Source organism: Miniopterus natalensis, chromosome 15, assembly GCF_054644295.1.
Source record: "Miniopterus natalensis isolate mMinNat1 chromosome 15, mMinNat1.hap1, whole genome shotgun sequence".
Classification (NCBI taxonomy): Eukaryota; Metazoa; Chordata; class Mammalia; order Chiroptera; family Miniopteridae; genus Miniopterus; species Miniopterus natalensis.
This window is the reverse complement of record NC_142095.1, coordinates 23,557,917-23,575,220: the sequence shown is the minus strand read 5'-3', so window position 1 is coordinate 23,575,220 and position 17,304 is coordinate 23,557,917. Positions and strand designations below refer to the sequence as shown.

The following is a 17,304-nucleotide window of genomic DNA, read 5'->3' as shown; positions in this document are numbered from 1 at the left end:
TGCATCAGTTATGGACAGTTTCTTTCTCTTACTCACTCTCTTATAATCACAGATGTTTTATTTTCTAAGGTCAAAGGGAAGACAAAAAAGCCAGTTTAATTACTAAATAACTCTACTGATGCCTGTGTGAAATACAGATTCTTTCTGCTAAGAATTACGACAGAGGTGCCCCTGCCTGTCAGGAGTGATGGGCAGGTAGCCAAATTGTTGTCTTATTTTCCAGCAGAGCATCCTCGGGCCTGCAGAATAATGTCAGCTATTTAATGAATTTTTCATGGTGCTACTCTGTCCAGGACATGGCTGCAAACCCCACATGCAACCATCCGGCCTCCCCACCATGCCCGAACTGTGATTCTAACATTACAGAGCTGTTTCTTCTCTTGTAAAATGGGGCAGCTGTATCTTGATAGTACCAGGCACATAGTAATCTCTGAATAGATGCTTGTTCAGTGAATGAATAAGTGATACACGTTTAAAGAGCCAAACATGAAATAACATTGAGAAGCCGATTCACAAGCATCACGTTGGCAAACCTTTGGGGGCGAGACTGTGAAGAAAGCGGAGCTCTCGAATGCTGATCCTGGGAGGGTAAATTTGGGCAACCACTTTGGGGAGTAATTCGGCAACGCCACGTAAAAGCTAAAGGTGGACATAGCTCATTCTACTCCGAGGTACTAACCTAGACCAGGGTCAGAAGCTTTTCCTACAAAGGGCCAGACAGGAAATATTTCAGGCTTTGTGGGCCTACAGTTGTTGCAACTGCACAGCCCCCCCCCCTCCCCCCCCCCCCCGCCCCTTGTAGGATGAAGGCAGCTGTAGGCGATTAGTACGTGAATGCGACTGACTGTAGCCGATCAAACTTTAATTACACAAGCAGATGTCTGGCTGGATTTGGCCTGCTCTGACCTGGAGAAAGTCTCCTGGGTATACAGGCAGGTGTGTGCCCCTCCTGTTTGTGACAGAGGACTTTGGAAGCAACCGACATCCACCAACAAAAAATATGTAACCTATGGTACATATACAATGAAATACTACAGGTATAACATGGGCACATCTCAGAAACAAAACGAGGCCCGGCTGGCGTGGCTCAGCTATTGAGTGTTGACCCGGGAACCAGGAGGTCTCCAGTTCGATTCCCGGTCGGGGCACATGCCTGGGCTTTGGGTTCCATCCCCAGAAGGGGGCGTGCAGGAGGCAGCTGATTGGTGATGCTTCTCTCTCATTGATGTTCCTATCTCTCTATCCATCTCCCTCCCTCTCTCTCTAAAAATCAATAAAGACATTTAAAAAAAGATGAAGAGTGGAGAAAGCAAGTCACAGAAGGAAATAGTATGTGATGGTTAATTTTAGGTGTCAACTTAGCTGGGCCACGATGCCCAGATATTGGGTCAAACGTTATTCGAGATGTTTCTGTGGGGGTGTTTTTGGATGAGATTAACAAATGGTACACTGCTGAGACTGCTGGCGAGGAAGGAGGCGGGGCCGACACATGCCGACATCCTACTTACACGGGACACTAACTACACCCACAGACTGAGGGGCGGCAGCCTCACCCCGGACACGGACGAAGCCTTTTCCACTCACTTTATTCCCTTTAAGTTTCAAAAGGGTCGGGGCCGTGAGGGCAGACAGGGGAGATTAGGGGGCTGGTCAAGGTGTCCGGTGAGCTGAGACGGGGGGGGCTCAGGACCCTGACTCCACACTCAAGCTCTGACCTAAAACCCAAAGCCACAGAAAGTGCAACCGAAAGAGGAAAGGAGGGGATGGTTTCTCCCGTCACAACTGGAAGCCCGAGAGAGTAGGAGCAGGCTTGCCGGCTAGTACATGCAGTCTCAGGGCGAAGTGAAATTTTATGGTTGATTTATAATCCTCAGGAAATTGGGGGCTGTCGTGGACATTCTGACACGAACACAGCGACTGCAGGGCTGCGTGAATTGTGTGGCTGGCCCCTCAGGATCGGGGTGGCTTCCGCAGTGAAGGGATAATTACAGGCACCCAGAGCTTGACACAAATAGCATTTTGCAGCTGGGTGACTAGGGGGTGCTAGACAGTCCCCAGAGCAGCCAGAAGGTGGCGCCACTTGCCAAGAGAACCAGGTCAGAGGCAGCAGCCGGGACTCTCCCACTCCCCAGGGTGTCCCCTGCCTTCCGGTTTGGCTTGGAGGCCACTCTTGGATTTCCGCCACAAAGTGGGCTGCTTCTGAGGTACCAAGGGCCCATCCCTTATTGTCCCTGCGCAAATGCTACGTCCTTCTCCCGGGGGCACTGCAGATTTGGCTGGGCAGGTGGTAGCAGGAGGGCCATGCAACCCAAGTAATTACTGTCCTTCTCATTACTACGAACAATGACAGAAATGACTGCCACAGTGTGCTGGGTGCTTACCAAGGCCAGGCGCAAGGCTATGTACTCTGAGTGAGTTATTTGATTTCATTCCCAATTAAACTGGCACTGAGTAAATATTATTACAGTATTATAATTTCACAGATGAGAACTTTGAAATTCAGAGAGGTTCAGGAATTCGTTTTAGGTCACAAGGTTGGTCAATGCAAAGCCAGGATCAGGCTACACCCTGCTCTGGGGGAGTCTCACTGCAACACGAAGGGCGGGCCCAGAGTGACTGCGGTTGGTGATCGAAGTTATGGTGACAGTGTGCGGAGAACCGGAAAGGAGGCTCACTTTAGGGGCCAGCTGTAGGTCAGGCACGAGGCTGGGTACTATTCCAGTTGGCGATTCCAGCTGTTTGTTGGTTTAGTTTAATCTGGGCTTTTGTGATCTTGGATCACAAAAAGGCTTTGCTCTGTCTCAGTAAACCCCTGTCTAGCCGATTTCTCCCCTCATTGTCGATTGTCGTTTGGCAAGACCTGGGATATATTCTGCAGGTGTGTGAGTGTGGGGGGCGCCGGGGCAGGGGAGGGTGGTTGTGCTGCTTCATCAATATTGGGGCACAGGCCACCACCTGACCCTTGGAAATGGGGGAGGTGGCCGCACTACTGACCATTCCAGTGACGGCCAGCAAACCAGGGAGCCACAAAGGGCGAGGGCCCTGGGCTCACTGGAGGGCTCTTTCTTTTCTTTAGGCTCCATCACTGCTCCGAGACAATGAGGAGCAGTGACAGAGAGGCCTCTGGCCCGAGGCCCGGAGGTCAGAGGGGTCCACCCCCTTGTTTCACAGAGCAGGAGCGCGAGGGAGAGTCACCGGGGCTCACTGGCAGCCAGCAGCCCAAGGGAAGGCAGCCTGCGACTGTGAAGACAAAGGTGACGGGACCAGCTGCTCGCAGAGTGATGAAAGGGAACCTGGCCATTCCCTACACGTCTGCAGGGAGACGTCAGGTTGATCCAATCTCTTAGCTAACAGCCGAGGAAACTGAAGTTGAAAGAGGTGGTGTGACCTGTCCACGGTCACGCAGCCCCTCAGCGACACTGGCTGTGTCTCTGTGAACAGTATTGCCCCGGGCTCCCGGGCCCACGGCTGTCCTTTGTGAACTCCTTTGTGATAGGATTTGGGATCTGATTTCAAGTGCAAAGGGAAGCCAGGGCGAGGTGGACTAGGTGCCGAAATACTGGTTGTCTGGAACCTTGCAGAGTGAGATTTGAGGAAAAAGGACAAAATGTGGCAAATCAGGACTCTAATGTGAAAAAACCAAGAGCTACCATTATGGGTTGAACCATGTGCCCAGGCCAAGGAACCACCCCTCTGTCCCCAGCCTCGAGGGTCCTGCGTGCTGTGCGTGGGGCGGGAGGCCCTCACGCGTCAGCTCTGTCTCCACAGGCTCCCTCCCACGCTGGGCAGGCGGCGGCCCAGGAGGAAAGGTCACAGCCCTGACGCCGCGGCAGGAGCAGGAAGGTCACGGCTTCACCGGCACCAACGCTCACGGAGCGTCAGCGGCAGCCAGACAGGTCGCTCTGTGACCCTCCTGGGCAGAGACAGAGACAAGACCACCCTGCGACCACATCTGAACAGAGAGGCAAGGACACTCTGCAACCACAAAAATCACCACTCCCGGGCCAGCCGGTGCAGTGACGCGGGACTGCTGTCCACACTGGCGGCTTCGTGCCTGCTCCGTTCCCCTGGCTCTTGGATAAACTGTCAGACACCCGATCATTGAACTGCCCCAAGTTCCCGACGGCACCAAACACAGAACAGGACTTGCCCTTAAACTTCTCCCCGAATCGCCCAGCACAGGCCCAGACCTCCTAAGAAGCCCTCCTAACTCCCTGTCCCTGAGATGGCTCTTGTTTTCGGAATGTGTTCCTCCCTGGCGACAGCAGGTGAATAAACCTGATTTTGTCTGCCCATCGGGTGGTCTGCCGGCTTCAACAGGCGCACGCCCCAGCCGCAGACCCAGGACGCGTGGGGGTTGGCACTGGGGACCCCTCCCACGGGCCTTGGCCTCTCACCTCCTACTAGATGATGGTGGGAGGTGTCAGGTCACCCTGCCGGGGACACGGATCCCAGCCCAGAAGCCCCTGGCAAGGACTGACTTGGCGTGTGTTTTAGGAGAAGGAGGTCTCCTCCCGCCTCTCAGGTGCCCACCTCCCGCGGTGGAGGGGCGCACCTCTGGGGGCTCCTAAACGCTGCTCAGATAACGACATTCTGCCTCCAGGGCCAACCACTCAGCACATTTTTCCGAGCATTAAAATCACTGAGAAAGGAAAATCGAAACCCCTGGGGGGCTGCCACGCTGTTAAACATTGAAGCCTCAGTCCTGAGCCGCCTGACAAGCCGGAAGCCGCCAGCCTCCTGTGTCGCAGTCGGTTCCAGTGACAGGAAGCTCGGTGAGGATCAATCACTACTTCTGACAGTTTCCTCCACATTAAAAGAGGTGGAGAGGAGACAAAGGAGGCACGTGGCAGAGTTTAAATCCCTCACAGAGACAGGCTCTGCTGATCTAACTCCATCAAACGGGGGCGCTCACAGTCGACGCAAACCCACCCGCCCTTTGGGGCTGGGCTTTGAGGCAGGACTGGCACTGGTCTTACAGTGAGTGTAGCAGGAGGCTTTAAACAATATTTGGGGGTTCACACAATGCTGAACTGGTCCTGGATGGGGCACTAACTCAACAAGGAACTTAATCTCTGTGGGCCTCAGTTTCTTTGTCTATAAAATGAGTGTTATGGGCTGAGCTGTGTCCCCCTCAATCCCTGTGTTGAAGTCCTAACCCCCAGCATCACAGAATGTGACTGTGTTTGGAGGCGGGCCTTTAAAGAGGTCATTCCGTTAAAATGATGCCACAGGGGTGTCCTTGTAAGAGGAGGAAGTTTGGACACAGATGTCGAAAGGGAAGAAGGTGTGAAGACACTGGGAGGAGGCAGCCACCCACAAGCCCAGAGAGGCCTCGGCCGCAGGGACCCTGCTGACATCTCCATCTCAGGCCTCTCGCCGCCAGGACTGTGAGAAAATAAATTTCTGTTGTTGGAGCCGCTCAGTCTGTGACACTTTTTCATGGCAGCCCTAGCAGACTAATGCAGTGGGCATAGCCCCACCTTCCTGGGTGACGCAAACATTGCTGACAGGATCAAATGAGACAGGAGTAAAGCCTCCGGTTAAAGCTCCACCTCAAGGTCTACAGGTCATAGTGGAAGTGCGGGGGTTTTATCTTCACTAGTCTTATTATCAAGGGACGCGACTTTGCCAGGGGACACTGGAGGGGGGGCCGTAGAACCCCCGAGCATTTGTGCCTCTCCTGGGGTGTGGCTGAGATCTGGGCAAACACCCCAAGAATTCAGGAGTCTGCCCAGGGCTGCCCACTGAAGTCAGTGTCAGGCAGGGCTGGCCTTGGGGGGCAGACTCCGCCCTGGGGGCCCCGGCCGCTCCTAGGCACCTACAGGTGGTCAGAAATCCTGCCAGGAGCAATTCCCTTTGCAGGTAGCGCTCCTTAGGGACAGGGACAGGGGTAGGAGCCACACTCAGTGAACTGGGAGATGCCCCAGGAGCGTCACTCTCCCGTCTCATTTACCCTCCCAATGACCCAGGAGGAAGCCGCTTTCACCTTCACTGTGCAGCTAAACACACGGAGGCTCTGGGGAGTCATGAGGGTGCCTGTAAGGAGTAATACATTCATTTATCAGATAACCTTCCTCCTCAGAGTTGGCCAGGAGCAGCCCTGAGGGACAGGCTGACCTGGAGGGGTGCAATGGAGGTGATGAAGATGTGGCACAATTCAAGGCCAGGATGACTCCTGGAAGCTCTGGGCAGCCCGGCCAGAAGGGGGGCCGGGGCTGGGGGCCTGGGGGAGGGGACAGGTGCTGGGGTGGGCTGGCAGGTGTGGGCAGTTAGAAATCAGGCAGGGTACTTTGCCTCCTGTATAACTTTGCCCCGAGTCTACCTTTATTTCTTTCTCCATGTTGCGGTATTTCTCCTAAGACTTATTTCGATGATTACTCACTGGCCCTTGAAATAAATAAATAAAAATTGCCAGTTGTTTCCTAACAGCAGGTCAGCTTCGGGAACGGAGTTTTCCACTCTTCATCACCTTCCTGTACCCGCTGAACTCACTCCTCTCTGCTGAAGAATGCATTTGTGACAGCCGGGCTGCGAGCTCCTTTACAACCAGATAAATGAGTCTTTCTGTGCTTTCTGCAGCTCGGCGGACGATAAACCAGGTTTCATTTTCCCAAATTGAGTCCTTCACTTTGTGGATCAGCAGGACCCCCTGGGGGCCGCCGGGCGGGCGAACGCTCTGCTTGGCTCAGCCGCTCTCTCAATAATTCCCCGTAAAGAGCAACCAAGTTGGTCCAGACGCTCCCACCAGCCACCTGGATTACGTTTTAATTGAGTTCTGGAGAGTATCGCACATTAGGCCTTTCCTATTGCTCCCTTAGAGGGATATTCAAATTATTATTTTTTTTAAATTAAGAAAATGTTTTTAGTGATTTCTTTTTAGAGAGAGAGGAAGGGGGAGGGAGAGAGAGAAACGTCAGTTGGCTGCCTGCTGCACGCCCCTCCTGGAGCTCTAGCCTGAGACCTGGGCATCAGGCACCCTGACTGGGAGTAGAACCAGCAGCCTCTTGGCGCATGGGTCGACGCTCAACCACTGAGCCACACCGGCCAGGCCCATTGGTGTGTTTTTTTGAGATGAGGCTGTTGAACGAGTGTTCTCCCCTCTCAGTAGAAAGGTTCAGTTGCTTCTGTGAGGCTGCGGGGTCTTCACCTTCCCTGGGCCTCCCTGGAACACCAGCCCCTGCCCACCCCTGTGTTACAAGTTGCTGGCAGGAATTTTATTTATTGCTTCATTTTTAAAAAAAGGTAAAACATCTTAACAGTGCAAAAAAATCTATGTACAGCTCAAAGCCAGCCTGCTCCTGCCGGTCCTGTCACCCGGCCCTCCCACTGGGCGATGGCCCCCACCCCTTGCCACCCTGCCATGCTTCCAGGGAATCAGCCCGCCCTCCCTCCTTTGTTTTCAAACAACACAAATCGTAGCAGAGCACATTTTCGCAGCCTGTCTTTTTACTCTAAAGTATATATTGGCGCCAGTTCCGCATCGGGATCTAAGGAGCTTCCTTGGTCTTTTGTTACAGCAGCCGGGAGTCTGCGACGCTGTTCGGCGCTATGGGACCTTCGGGTTGTTCCCAGGGTCCCATTTCTGAGATATGAGGGAAGCGGGGATGTTAAAGAAGCTCTCGGGCCCTAACTTCAGTTCCGATTGAAAGCAGAGCCCGTCGGTTTTGGGTTCATTTGTTGCCGCCCTTGGTGAGCGGAGACATGCTCTGTGCCAGGCTCTCGGGACAGAGAGGTGAGGGGGATGGGCAGTGACCAGGGACAGCTTGGCCGCTCGGTGGTGAGAACCACAAAACTCTTGGCATAAACGACGCCATTCAGGCCCCCCGCCCACTTGGGGACCTGATTAAACTCTGGCCTGGCTTCCATCAGCCCAGCCCCTGCCCCTTACGATACCTGCCTGAGAAAGCTCAAGCTGCCCAAAGAATTTACTGTTGATTACAGTCAAAACCTGACAAGGGGCCCCTGACGTCCCTTTTCTTAGGCAATCACTTCAGGAAACTTGGAGCTGTAAATCCTTTCTCTGCCTCTTTGAGATATAAGCCTCCTGTAACCCAGAATGTTTCTTCAAGGACTGGGAGCCATGTCTGTGACATGCAAGCCCCTGTGGAGATAGATGCCCTTGTGCCCAGTTCCTGTGGGAGAGCAGATTCTAACATTTTTAATTTTTTTTTACTTTGAGGGTACATTTATTAAAGCTGGGGGCAGTGAAACAAGGAAGGGCTTAGCATAGCAGCAGCAGGAGAGCCCAGGCAGGGCTGCTTTAGTCCACTGGGAAGTCATTGGAAAGGGGACCCGGGAGCCGGGCCGGGCGTGGCTCAGTGGCTGAGCGACCTCCTATAGACCAGGAGCTCGCTGTTCCATCCCCCTCAGGGCGCATCCCGGGTGTCAGGCATCACTGATGTTTCCATCTCCCTCTCCCTGTCTCTTCCTCTCTCTGAAATCAATAAAAACATATTAAAAAAAAGGGGGCGGGACCTTAGAGACAGGTTCAGAGGATTAGCCCAGGATGAGCTGCTGCTGCCCATTGCTCCCCTGGTTGCAAGTCTCATGGGGTCCCTTGGAGTTTGGGAGATGCACGTCTGTGGGGGAGAAGGAGGGGAAGGGAAAGGCATGGGGCATGCTCCCCAGAGGGAGAGAGTGCCTGAGGCTAGCTCCAATTTACTGCTGTCATAAAGATATGAGAAGTGTGTTTTTCCCTTGGATGGGCACCGATTAGCCAACACAGATGGCCTAGCCGCATAAACCACACCACCCCCTTAACCGCCTACGTAATTTTTTTTGAGCACACCCCGTGTTTAAAAAGCGCCTGGTTCTGAGGACTGGATGGAGCACAGTTCTACACTGAGATCTCTCTCCCTTACTGCAGTAGGCTGAATACAATCTGTCCTGGCTCATCTTGTACATTTCCTGCCACCAAACCTGGATTCAGCCATTTCTCTAAGAAGCCTCTGTTTTTGTTTGTATGTTTTGGTTGTTTTTTTGTTTCTTTTTTGTAGTGAAAGAAGGTAGTTAGAAACCAAAATCTGGGCTAAAAATGCTCATTGTTGCTGGGTTGGCTATTATTTCTAGGTCTTTTCACTGGCCAGAGCTAGGACATAGGTATATATTTATTTTCAATTCCAATTTAGAAAAATTGTCACAAAACTTTATTAGTCTTACAGCGGTATCTCCTTTCACCCACACTAAAAGTCTGTCCTCAGCGACACGTACATAATTACTCTTTTTCTTTATCCCACAGAACACACTCACATGTACACACACACACACACACACACACACCAGTGTCAGGCTCACAGCACCAACACTACCACCAGCAATGGGACTAGTGACACTGATTTAAGATTCTTTTGTAGTTACTCTTGTATCCTCTCTAGGGACATACAAATTACTGTAGTTTAAGAAGTCAGTCGGAATATTCTTCTCTGTGTGATTATACCATCAATTTGATACATAGTTGGATTCATTTGTTTCCTTTTCTTTTTGAACTTTTAGGGTTTGCTTTTTAAGAGTTAATTTTCTTTGTAATTCTGTAAGATATTTGCATGGTTCCAAAGTCATCTCCATATAACAAGATAACAGAATTCTAGTGTCTGTGCCCTCCCTTCTCCTGTACATGGTCATTTAAAAACATTTATAGTTTGTTTTGACATTTTATTTTCCATTCTAGTTTTCAACGATAAGCAAACATGTATGTATATATTAATAACCCTTCCCTTTTTTAGATAAAAGGGTAGAATGATAGACACACTCCCCCACCTTGCTTTTTAACTCCACAGTATCCTGGAGATCCTTCCATAATACTTAAAAAGAACCGAGGGCTCACAGGCTTCAAAATCCCCAATCTTTGCAGCATATCCCCCTATCTTTTATCATCTAGACTTACTCCCCTGTCCCCCATTCTTCAACAAGGACCTCACACTTTAGAGACCATGAGAGATTTAAGAGTGGCTGAGCCCAGTATTGAGGAAGAGCACAGAGAGGCCCCAAGAAACAGGGCTCACTCTCTCCCCTATTTTCTTTAGCAATTCTGCTCCCCGCCAGACACCCTACATAGCAAAACAAGAGCCCCCAGAAATAAAAAGGGCTTTCTTAGAAAGCCCTTTAGTGACCACCTTTATTACTTGGCCAAGACCCTTGGGAGCAGCCTCATGCCCCCTCCCCCTTCCTACTCCAATATCTCTTCCCATCTTATATACCCCTCTCTCTAAGAGAAATTCTCCTGAATATATGTTTCTCTGCGTAGTTATATCTCTAATGATACTTTAGTGTTCCTTAAAGCTTGGCTAAATAACTGTCTGACTGGCCTGCTCTGACCAGATGAATTGCATTTATTAAAAAACAAGTAGAGTGGTTGTTGTTGGGTAAATGTATTCAGGCTTTTGCAGATTCTGAAAGAGCTCATGGTTCTTCCTCCCTCCCTCTTTCAGGGACACCCGGTCCTGAAATGTGAACAGTGACCCTGTAGCCTGTGTTTTTATTCAGTGGAGAGCGATTAGTTCTTATTTCTTTAAAAACAGAAACAAACAACCCTGCTAGGACCACAGGTTCTGTGGGGAGAGAAACCTGGCCCTGACCTAGATTGCCTCAGTTTCTAGCAGTTTCCCCAAACAGGCAAGTCCCCAGGGTATGGGCTCTCTCTGCAAGGGGCTGTGAGCAGCAGTCCCATTTTAAACCTGGCCCATTTAAGTTCTAATCCCCTTGCCTTTCAGTCATTTTGCTTTCTCCTTTCCCCAGCTGATAGCCTTTGCTGCCGGAGGTATAAAGTGCTGTTGTCTCCCATGGAGCCCACTAATTTCGGTGGAAACCTAGGCCCCGGTGTTGCTTTCCCTTCCCCAGGCAGTGACCGTCTCCGGCCCTGGCTCGCAGCTCGTGTTGTGTGGCCGCTGAGCTGCACCTCTCTGCCCCCCCCCAGCCCTTCTCTCTGCAGCTCTGAGGCCGGGCAGCTGCCTAATTTCAACCTTGTGTTTGGCCTGTACTCGGCAAGAAAAGTCAGGAGCACTCGGCAAAGCTGCAGAGGGAAGGGCCACCCTCTACCCCAGTGATGGCAGGTGCCCGTGTCCTCTGTAGCCTCTGGGCCACCACCTGGGAATTTTCCGGTCTATTTTCACTGCTTAGCAGGAGAAGTGGCTGAGAGGCGCTAAGTCAGCTGAGGAGCAGGGAGAGAGAGGTTTGCAATCGAAAAGGAATGTCAAGACTGGTTACAGAACTTGTAGGTCCCAGTGTAAAATAAAAAGGCAGAGCTCCTTGTTCCACAAGCAGAGAAAAAAAAAAAAGTATACCTTTCAAGCTATTAAACTATAAAGCTTTATCCTGTCTTCCATGGTTTTTCTCTCTACCTGTCATGGTAATTTTGCTATTTAATCTCGCACTCCCTCGGGCACAGGGACACTCAAGGGGCAAGTGTAACCCTTATAGGCACCTGGGGGTCCTGCCCCGCCATTTGGGGCACTGCACGGTCCATCAGCTTCTGGGTTACCCATCGCACCAGCCCCTGGACTGATATCCCACGTCCTGGCCAAGGGAGGGGAAGCAGTCAGGCATCTTCCTTTCTACAGACTGGCTGCTCCAACCCATGGAGGGCAGAAGACCCCCAAGAGCACTGAACCTCAGGGCTACTCTGTAGGGAGCCGGACCACGGGTGGGCAAGAGGCTCGTGGAAATTCTGTGACAGCAGATTGTCCTGCAGATGCTGAAATATCGGCATCTTGTGTCTAGTGGTTCACCTGACGCGTGTTTGGCATCACGATGTTGCAGGGAGTCTTGGAGGGGTGGCTGCCTTAGACTTGGCGGCTTTAAGGCCCAGGCTGCCCTAAGGGGGCTCCCCCTCAGCTCAGCGGGATGCGAGCGGCGCAGATCAGCAGCCCCAGGCAAAGCAGAGAGGGCGGGCTGTATGTCACGGGCACCTGCTGTCAGCTGGGCACTGGCTGACCGCGGAGGAGAAGCATCCCGGGGTGAAACGTGAGGCGGCAGGGGCACATGGGAAGCCCGAGTGTGTCTGCTCAGCATCACCCAACCACACACAGACGACGGCTGGCTGGTGACCTCGCCCTGGGGGCTGCGTGACGGGCCCCAGGGAGCTAGGGTCTGAGCTGGCGGTTCCTGGCTGGGGGAGAGGCTGACTTAGCTCAGAGGGATCCCAAGGCCAGGATGGGGTGGGGCCGGGGGAGGAGAGAGGGCAGCCACCCACAAAGAGACAGATGAGATGTGAGATGCTGGCTGCAGTCCCGGTGTGAGCAGCACAGGCTGTAGGCCAGACATGACAAATGAGCTGAGAGCTGCAGAAATCACCCCGGAGAGCAGGTCCTGACTAAGCAGGGGAGAGAGATGAAGCCTCTGAGTCCTGCCCTGTCCATTAGATAGCCACCAGCCCCACGTGGCTACTTAAAGTGACCAAAAAAAATTAAATTCCCCAGTCACATTAGCCACATTTCGAGCGCTCAGTAGCCACATGGGGCTGGTGGCTACCAGGATGGACAGTGTGGATACAGGACATCTCCATCACTGCAGAAAGATCTATTTGAAGATAAATCATCTCATTACAACTTTATATTACTTACATGTTGAAATCACATTTAAAATATAATGTTAAATATATTTTAACACAATTAACTTCACCTGTTTTGTTTTGTTTTTTACTGTGCGTAAGTAATAGAAACTTATAAATTACCTATGTAGCTCCTATTTCTACTGGACAGTGTGATTACACATGGGTATAGGAACACACCTTCACTCATTCATTGTTTTAATGCTCCCTCCACTTGATGTTGTTCCACTTGATGATGGCTGTGAAAATCCTCTTAACACAAAGGTTACAGGGGCACCCCGAGGTAATGGGACAAATGCAAACTTTGGAGCCAGAAAAAATCAGGTTCAAATCTCAGTTCCAGCCCCCTACTCGCTGCATGATCGTGGCCAAATAATTCCCTTTGTGCCTGTTTTCTCATCTGAACAATGCGATCAGTGAATCAGCCGCTGTGCAGCACTGCTGTGAGCCTTAGAAATGGCAGTGCTTGGAGGGGACCCTCGTGGGCCCGGCCCCTAGTATGCTTCTGTTGATGGTAGTTGTTATCGCTGTTATTACTGTCATTAGTATTTTAAGTATGAAAGTAGAAGGGGTTATGGTCAGTTTCTCTGGCCTCAGACCACTCACTCCTCTGCCCCGACCTCCCAGAGATGGTGCAGCAGGCAGCCGTCAGCATCGCCTCCCGACCCTTCGCAAAGCCCTTGGGCACAGCCCGGGCACTCACCTGCTGGCAGCTGCTGGTCCAGGCGGCCCTGAGGGTGCCCCAGCTCTCTGAGCGCCCAGCCTTGCTCTCCAGGTGCATTCGCAGTTGTGCCTCCAGATCCTGGCAGACTTGCTCCAGGGCATGCACCTTGGCCATGTATTCCACCAGGCAGGCCCCCAGGTCTTCAACGGCATCAAGGTCCCGCTCCAGGCCCGGAGCAGGTGCTGTGGCCAGGCCTGAGCTCCATAGGCTCTGCAGAAAGACACTGCTGATGCCCAAGGCTCGGCGGCTCACGCGGGCACCCAGGCCTCCTGTGTACCCACTGGGGGTCATCCCTACATAGACCCTGGGAGCTTGGATGAGGCCACCAGTGGCACTGGTCCTGGAGGCTGGGGGGCTATCCAGGGAGGGCGATGACTGCGTTCCCCTGAGGGATGCCCTGTGCCTCTGGAGGGGACTGCTGGCGCCTGTGGGCACATCCACCACCACCCGCCTTGAGCTCATCACCCCTGCCGCCTGCACTGTGCCTAGTGGGTTTGCAGAGTCCAGCGGCTTTTGCTTTCCAGCCCCGGTGTCCCTATGGCCCTGTCACGAGCCTCTCTGGAAGCTCCCCTGTCCCCAGGGCTGCTTTGTCTGCTGTTTTCCATGAATTTCCATCATTCGCTGAGCTGAAAGAGAATTGGCCCCGTCCAGGGCCGCGTGCAGAGAGGCTCTCGCACATTCTCTGCAGGGTCATGCGCCCGACCTCCCAGGTTTTCCTGCTGCTGTTGGTGGAGGCTGGAACCCTGCAGGCTGTGGAGGTGGCTCACCTGGGTTTGTATATTTCACTACCTAAGAGAGGGCAAGGCAGGCATCAAGCAGCCCCTTTCACAGATGAGTAAACTGAGGCTCAGGTCACAAGTGGAGTGAGTGGCTGAGCCAGGACTCAGGTGTTCCCAGGGCAGAACACCTTACGTGTGCTGTGTGTGTGACTGTGTGAATGTGTCGTGTTCGGACAGGTAACAGAGGATTGAAACATGTGAAGCAGCCATGGTGGGAGGCAGCCCCAGGGTCTGAAGAAAAACAAACCAAGCCCGTTGCTTCCTTTACCCTCCCTCAGTCCGGGCAGCAGCTTCAGGTCCCTCCCAAGCGTCTTTTTTCCTGAGAAAACTGCCATTCATCAGCTGTGTGGCTTTGGCCACATGACTTCACCTCTCCGTGCCTTACTTTCCATGCACTGCCCCGGGCTCTAACTTTCTAATGCATTCAACAAGGGGCCCTGGGCAAATTCAGGCCCTCACATGCTGGGCACCTATTACTCTCTAGCTGTTCCCTATACATCTGCTTTCCCATCTGCCCCAAATTAGTAAAACAGAGAGAGAGGGCCCCCTGTCCAGAAAGCGGCAGCGCTGCGATGGGGAGGCCTCTTCTGACTCCGAACCCAGTGGCCTATCTAGGCCCCCTCTGCCTCCCACCACGGAGAGCAGGGTATCTACCCAAGGTCACCCAGGAGGAGTCAAAGACCCTGGTTGCCTACTGGAATATTCTACGTGCTCTTCCTGGCCGATTAGGACCCACCACTTTTCTTTTCTTCTAAGTTGACCTTTTGAGATGACACGGAAGGTACTTTGTAAGTGTCACTGTTGGTCATATGATTAACAGATTAAAAAGCCAACTTGATCCAGGATAGGCTGGTGGTACCCCTCGTTCCTTAGACATGGTATCCCTGCTGCGAACGCCACCTCGTGCACCCGGGAGGGCCCCGGTGCCCGTGAGACTGCGTTATGACAACGTCCGAACCCAGGCGATGCTGACCGGGCCGCGGAGGAGCTGCATTCCTGCGAATTCCAGGATGTGTCGTTCAAGGCTGAATGAAGGGTTCTAGCCACCGACTGAGTTCTTGGCAGGGGTTGCCTAGGCACCATTACCCTCTATATCTGTACCATATAAATGGTAACACGCACGGCCAGGTTAGCTCCAGCTTTCTTGGACCCTGAGATATTTAAGATGAAGCCCGAGTCCTGGGGAGGGGCAGGCGGAGGAGGGGACGTACCCTCAGTGACACCAGTGTCTCCAAAGACCTGAGAGGGATGATTCTCTCTTGAAGAAATCACAACATGTTGTAAAGGCTTTGTCTTATCAAATAATAAATTGCTAAGCCTATTAGCTCGCCATTCTCATAAAACCCAATTTACAGTTAAAGTAGATTAAAGATACAGATGGATGTTAGGTGGTACTGGTAACAAAGGAAGGCTTAAAAGTTATTTTAAAATGAAAAGAATGCAAAATGTATCAGCAACGTAATCCTCTGGCTAATAAAATAAGTTTATTTATATATACATGGTAGCTGAATTCTGTTGATACAGAAAAATAAGTCATACATTCACATATGTATATATAACATATGCACCTTTGATTACATATATTATATATAAATTTTACTTTACAAACAGATTTCTGTCTATATATATACACACACACATTGATAGATTAATGTAACAGCTAACAGAAATATCATAAAGATAAAATGCCAGACAGCAGCTCACTAGAGAATGAATCTCAGAGCAACATTTAACCTGCTTCTTTGTGGGTTGAAGTCTTTAAAGAGAGACAACCACCAAACTCATGTTAAGTACGTTCGTACAACATTGAGAACACACATTTTTGAAGGCCATCTTTTTTTGAAAGGAAAACGTAGGAAGAAAGAAAAAAGTCATGATAAAAAGACCACAGCAACAACACAAACATATGGATCAACATTCAAGTTCAATTCCCAATCTGACTATAAGAACATCTATATTCAAAATATATACTATCAAACTATTTTTCTTTTAGAGAAAGGAAGTGTCGGAGCAGTTGTCTTCTGTCCCAGCCACTATCTATAGGGGAGAAATGGAGAAGCAGCCGTCTCCGCAAGCCCCTCGTGCCTCTGAGGGTCTGACGCCTGTCAACCGAGCTGGATGCAGCGTGGGTGGGGGAGGCCGCCCACCGATGGCGGGAGCAGTGCAGGGGGACACGAAAGGAGAGCCAGGTGGCAGGTCCATGTGCTGATCCCCAAGCAGCTCTACAATGGAGGGGGGTGGCGTGGGATGAGTCTTCTCCCAAGCGATTGTGTTGGCCACCTCGTTTCTGTAAGATTGCAGGATAATTTAGAAAGTTACAGGTCCACATGTCAAGGCTTCTTCATAGACATGCTCCTCAGGGGTACGATCCGATGGCCTTTTGGGAAAGCGAAGCTGAACCCCCATGAACGTGCGGTCCTTGAAGGGCCAGTGTTGTCCAGCCCGGGCAGATCCGCATCGACGCCCTCTCTGGAGAAAGGCACAGTATGACTGCAGATGTGGGTGCTGCAGGGGACGCAGGCATGTGTCGGGGGAGCCTTTGTTTGCCAGGGAAAGGTGGTCCTGTGATTAGCACAGCGGAAGGTCCCTGCTGAGTGATGTTAGGGGGACGTGGCCTTAGGCTGCTGATGAACTTCATGGATTATCTGACGGGCTGCTGCTCCTGCCCGGCTGCTCCGATGGAGTTATGCCCGACAGTCAGTGTGCCCGTGTGAGGCTCCGGGGCACTCCTCTCCTCCGCACAGGAGTGGGAGGCAGCGGTCACATGGTATCAAGAGGAACCTGAGCTTTAGAAATCACTCAAGGGCCATGCACGTGACATTCCCTCACCTGCCTGGGGCTGCTGGGAACCCCACGTGCTCGAGGACAGTTAGTAAGAGAGGCAATCAATGCAACTGCTTTGCTTAGAAATACCTTTATTTTATAAAGCCACGGGTCGTTCTGTAAAGGTTTTTTAACCACACTTATAAAAAAGATGTTGACAATTCTCAGGAAAAAAAGCTGAAAATGTTTCTCATGAAGTCAGGGTTACACAAAGATTATATTTATAATATATATTTGTATATTTATAATTTAGAGACAAAAGGTAGGGAATGGCAAAGCGAGGGCGGCTGCGGTTAGATCTCCGATACCTGATCGTTTCCCACAAACAGTGTTTCTTGGCAGAAGGGGTTCACAAGGACCATCCCAGTGTCTCTGTAGTCGCCATTGGCTGGGGAGCGGGGCTCTGAGAGCTGGTCCTGGGGAGACAGAGG

General features: G+C 51.7%; 2 protein-coding genes across 5 annotated transcripts in view; both read right to left on the bottom strand.

Moving 5' to 3' along the window:
* BFSP2 (beaded filament structural protein 2) overlaps positions 1–13,733 on the bottom strand; it is a 43,344-nt gene extending 29,611 nt beyond the window's left edge. Inside the window, exon 1 of the mRNA XM_016224312.2 lies at positions 13,251–13,733. Within this exon, the coding sequence (XP_016079798.2) occupies positions 13,251–13,733 (483 nt within the window). The remainder of the gene's footprint in view (positions 1–13,250) is intronic.
* A 3,215-nt stretch (positions 13,734–16,948) lies between these two features.
* Positions 16,949–17,304, bottom strand: part of TMEM108 (transmembrane protein 108) — a 206,721-nt gene continuing 206,365 nt past the window's right edge. For all 4 annotated transcript variants that reach the window (XM_016224363.2, XM_016224362.2, XM_087824936.1 and 1 more), the window contains one exon: positions 16,949–17,289. In XM_016224363.2, coding sequence (XP_016079849.2) covers positions 17,167–17,289 — 123 coding nt within the window. In that variant the 3' untranslated portion in view covers positions 16,949–17,166. The remainder of the gene's footprint in view (positions 17,290–17,304) is intronic.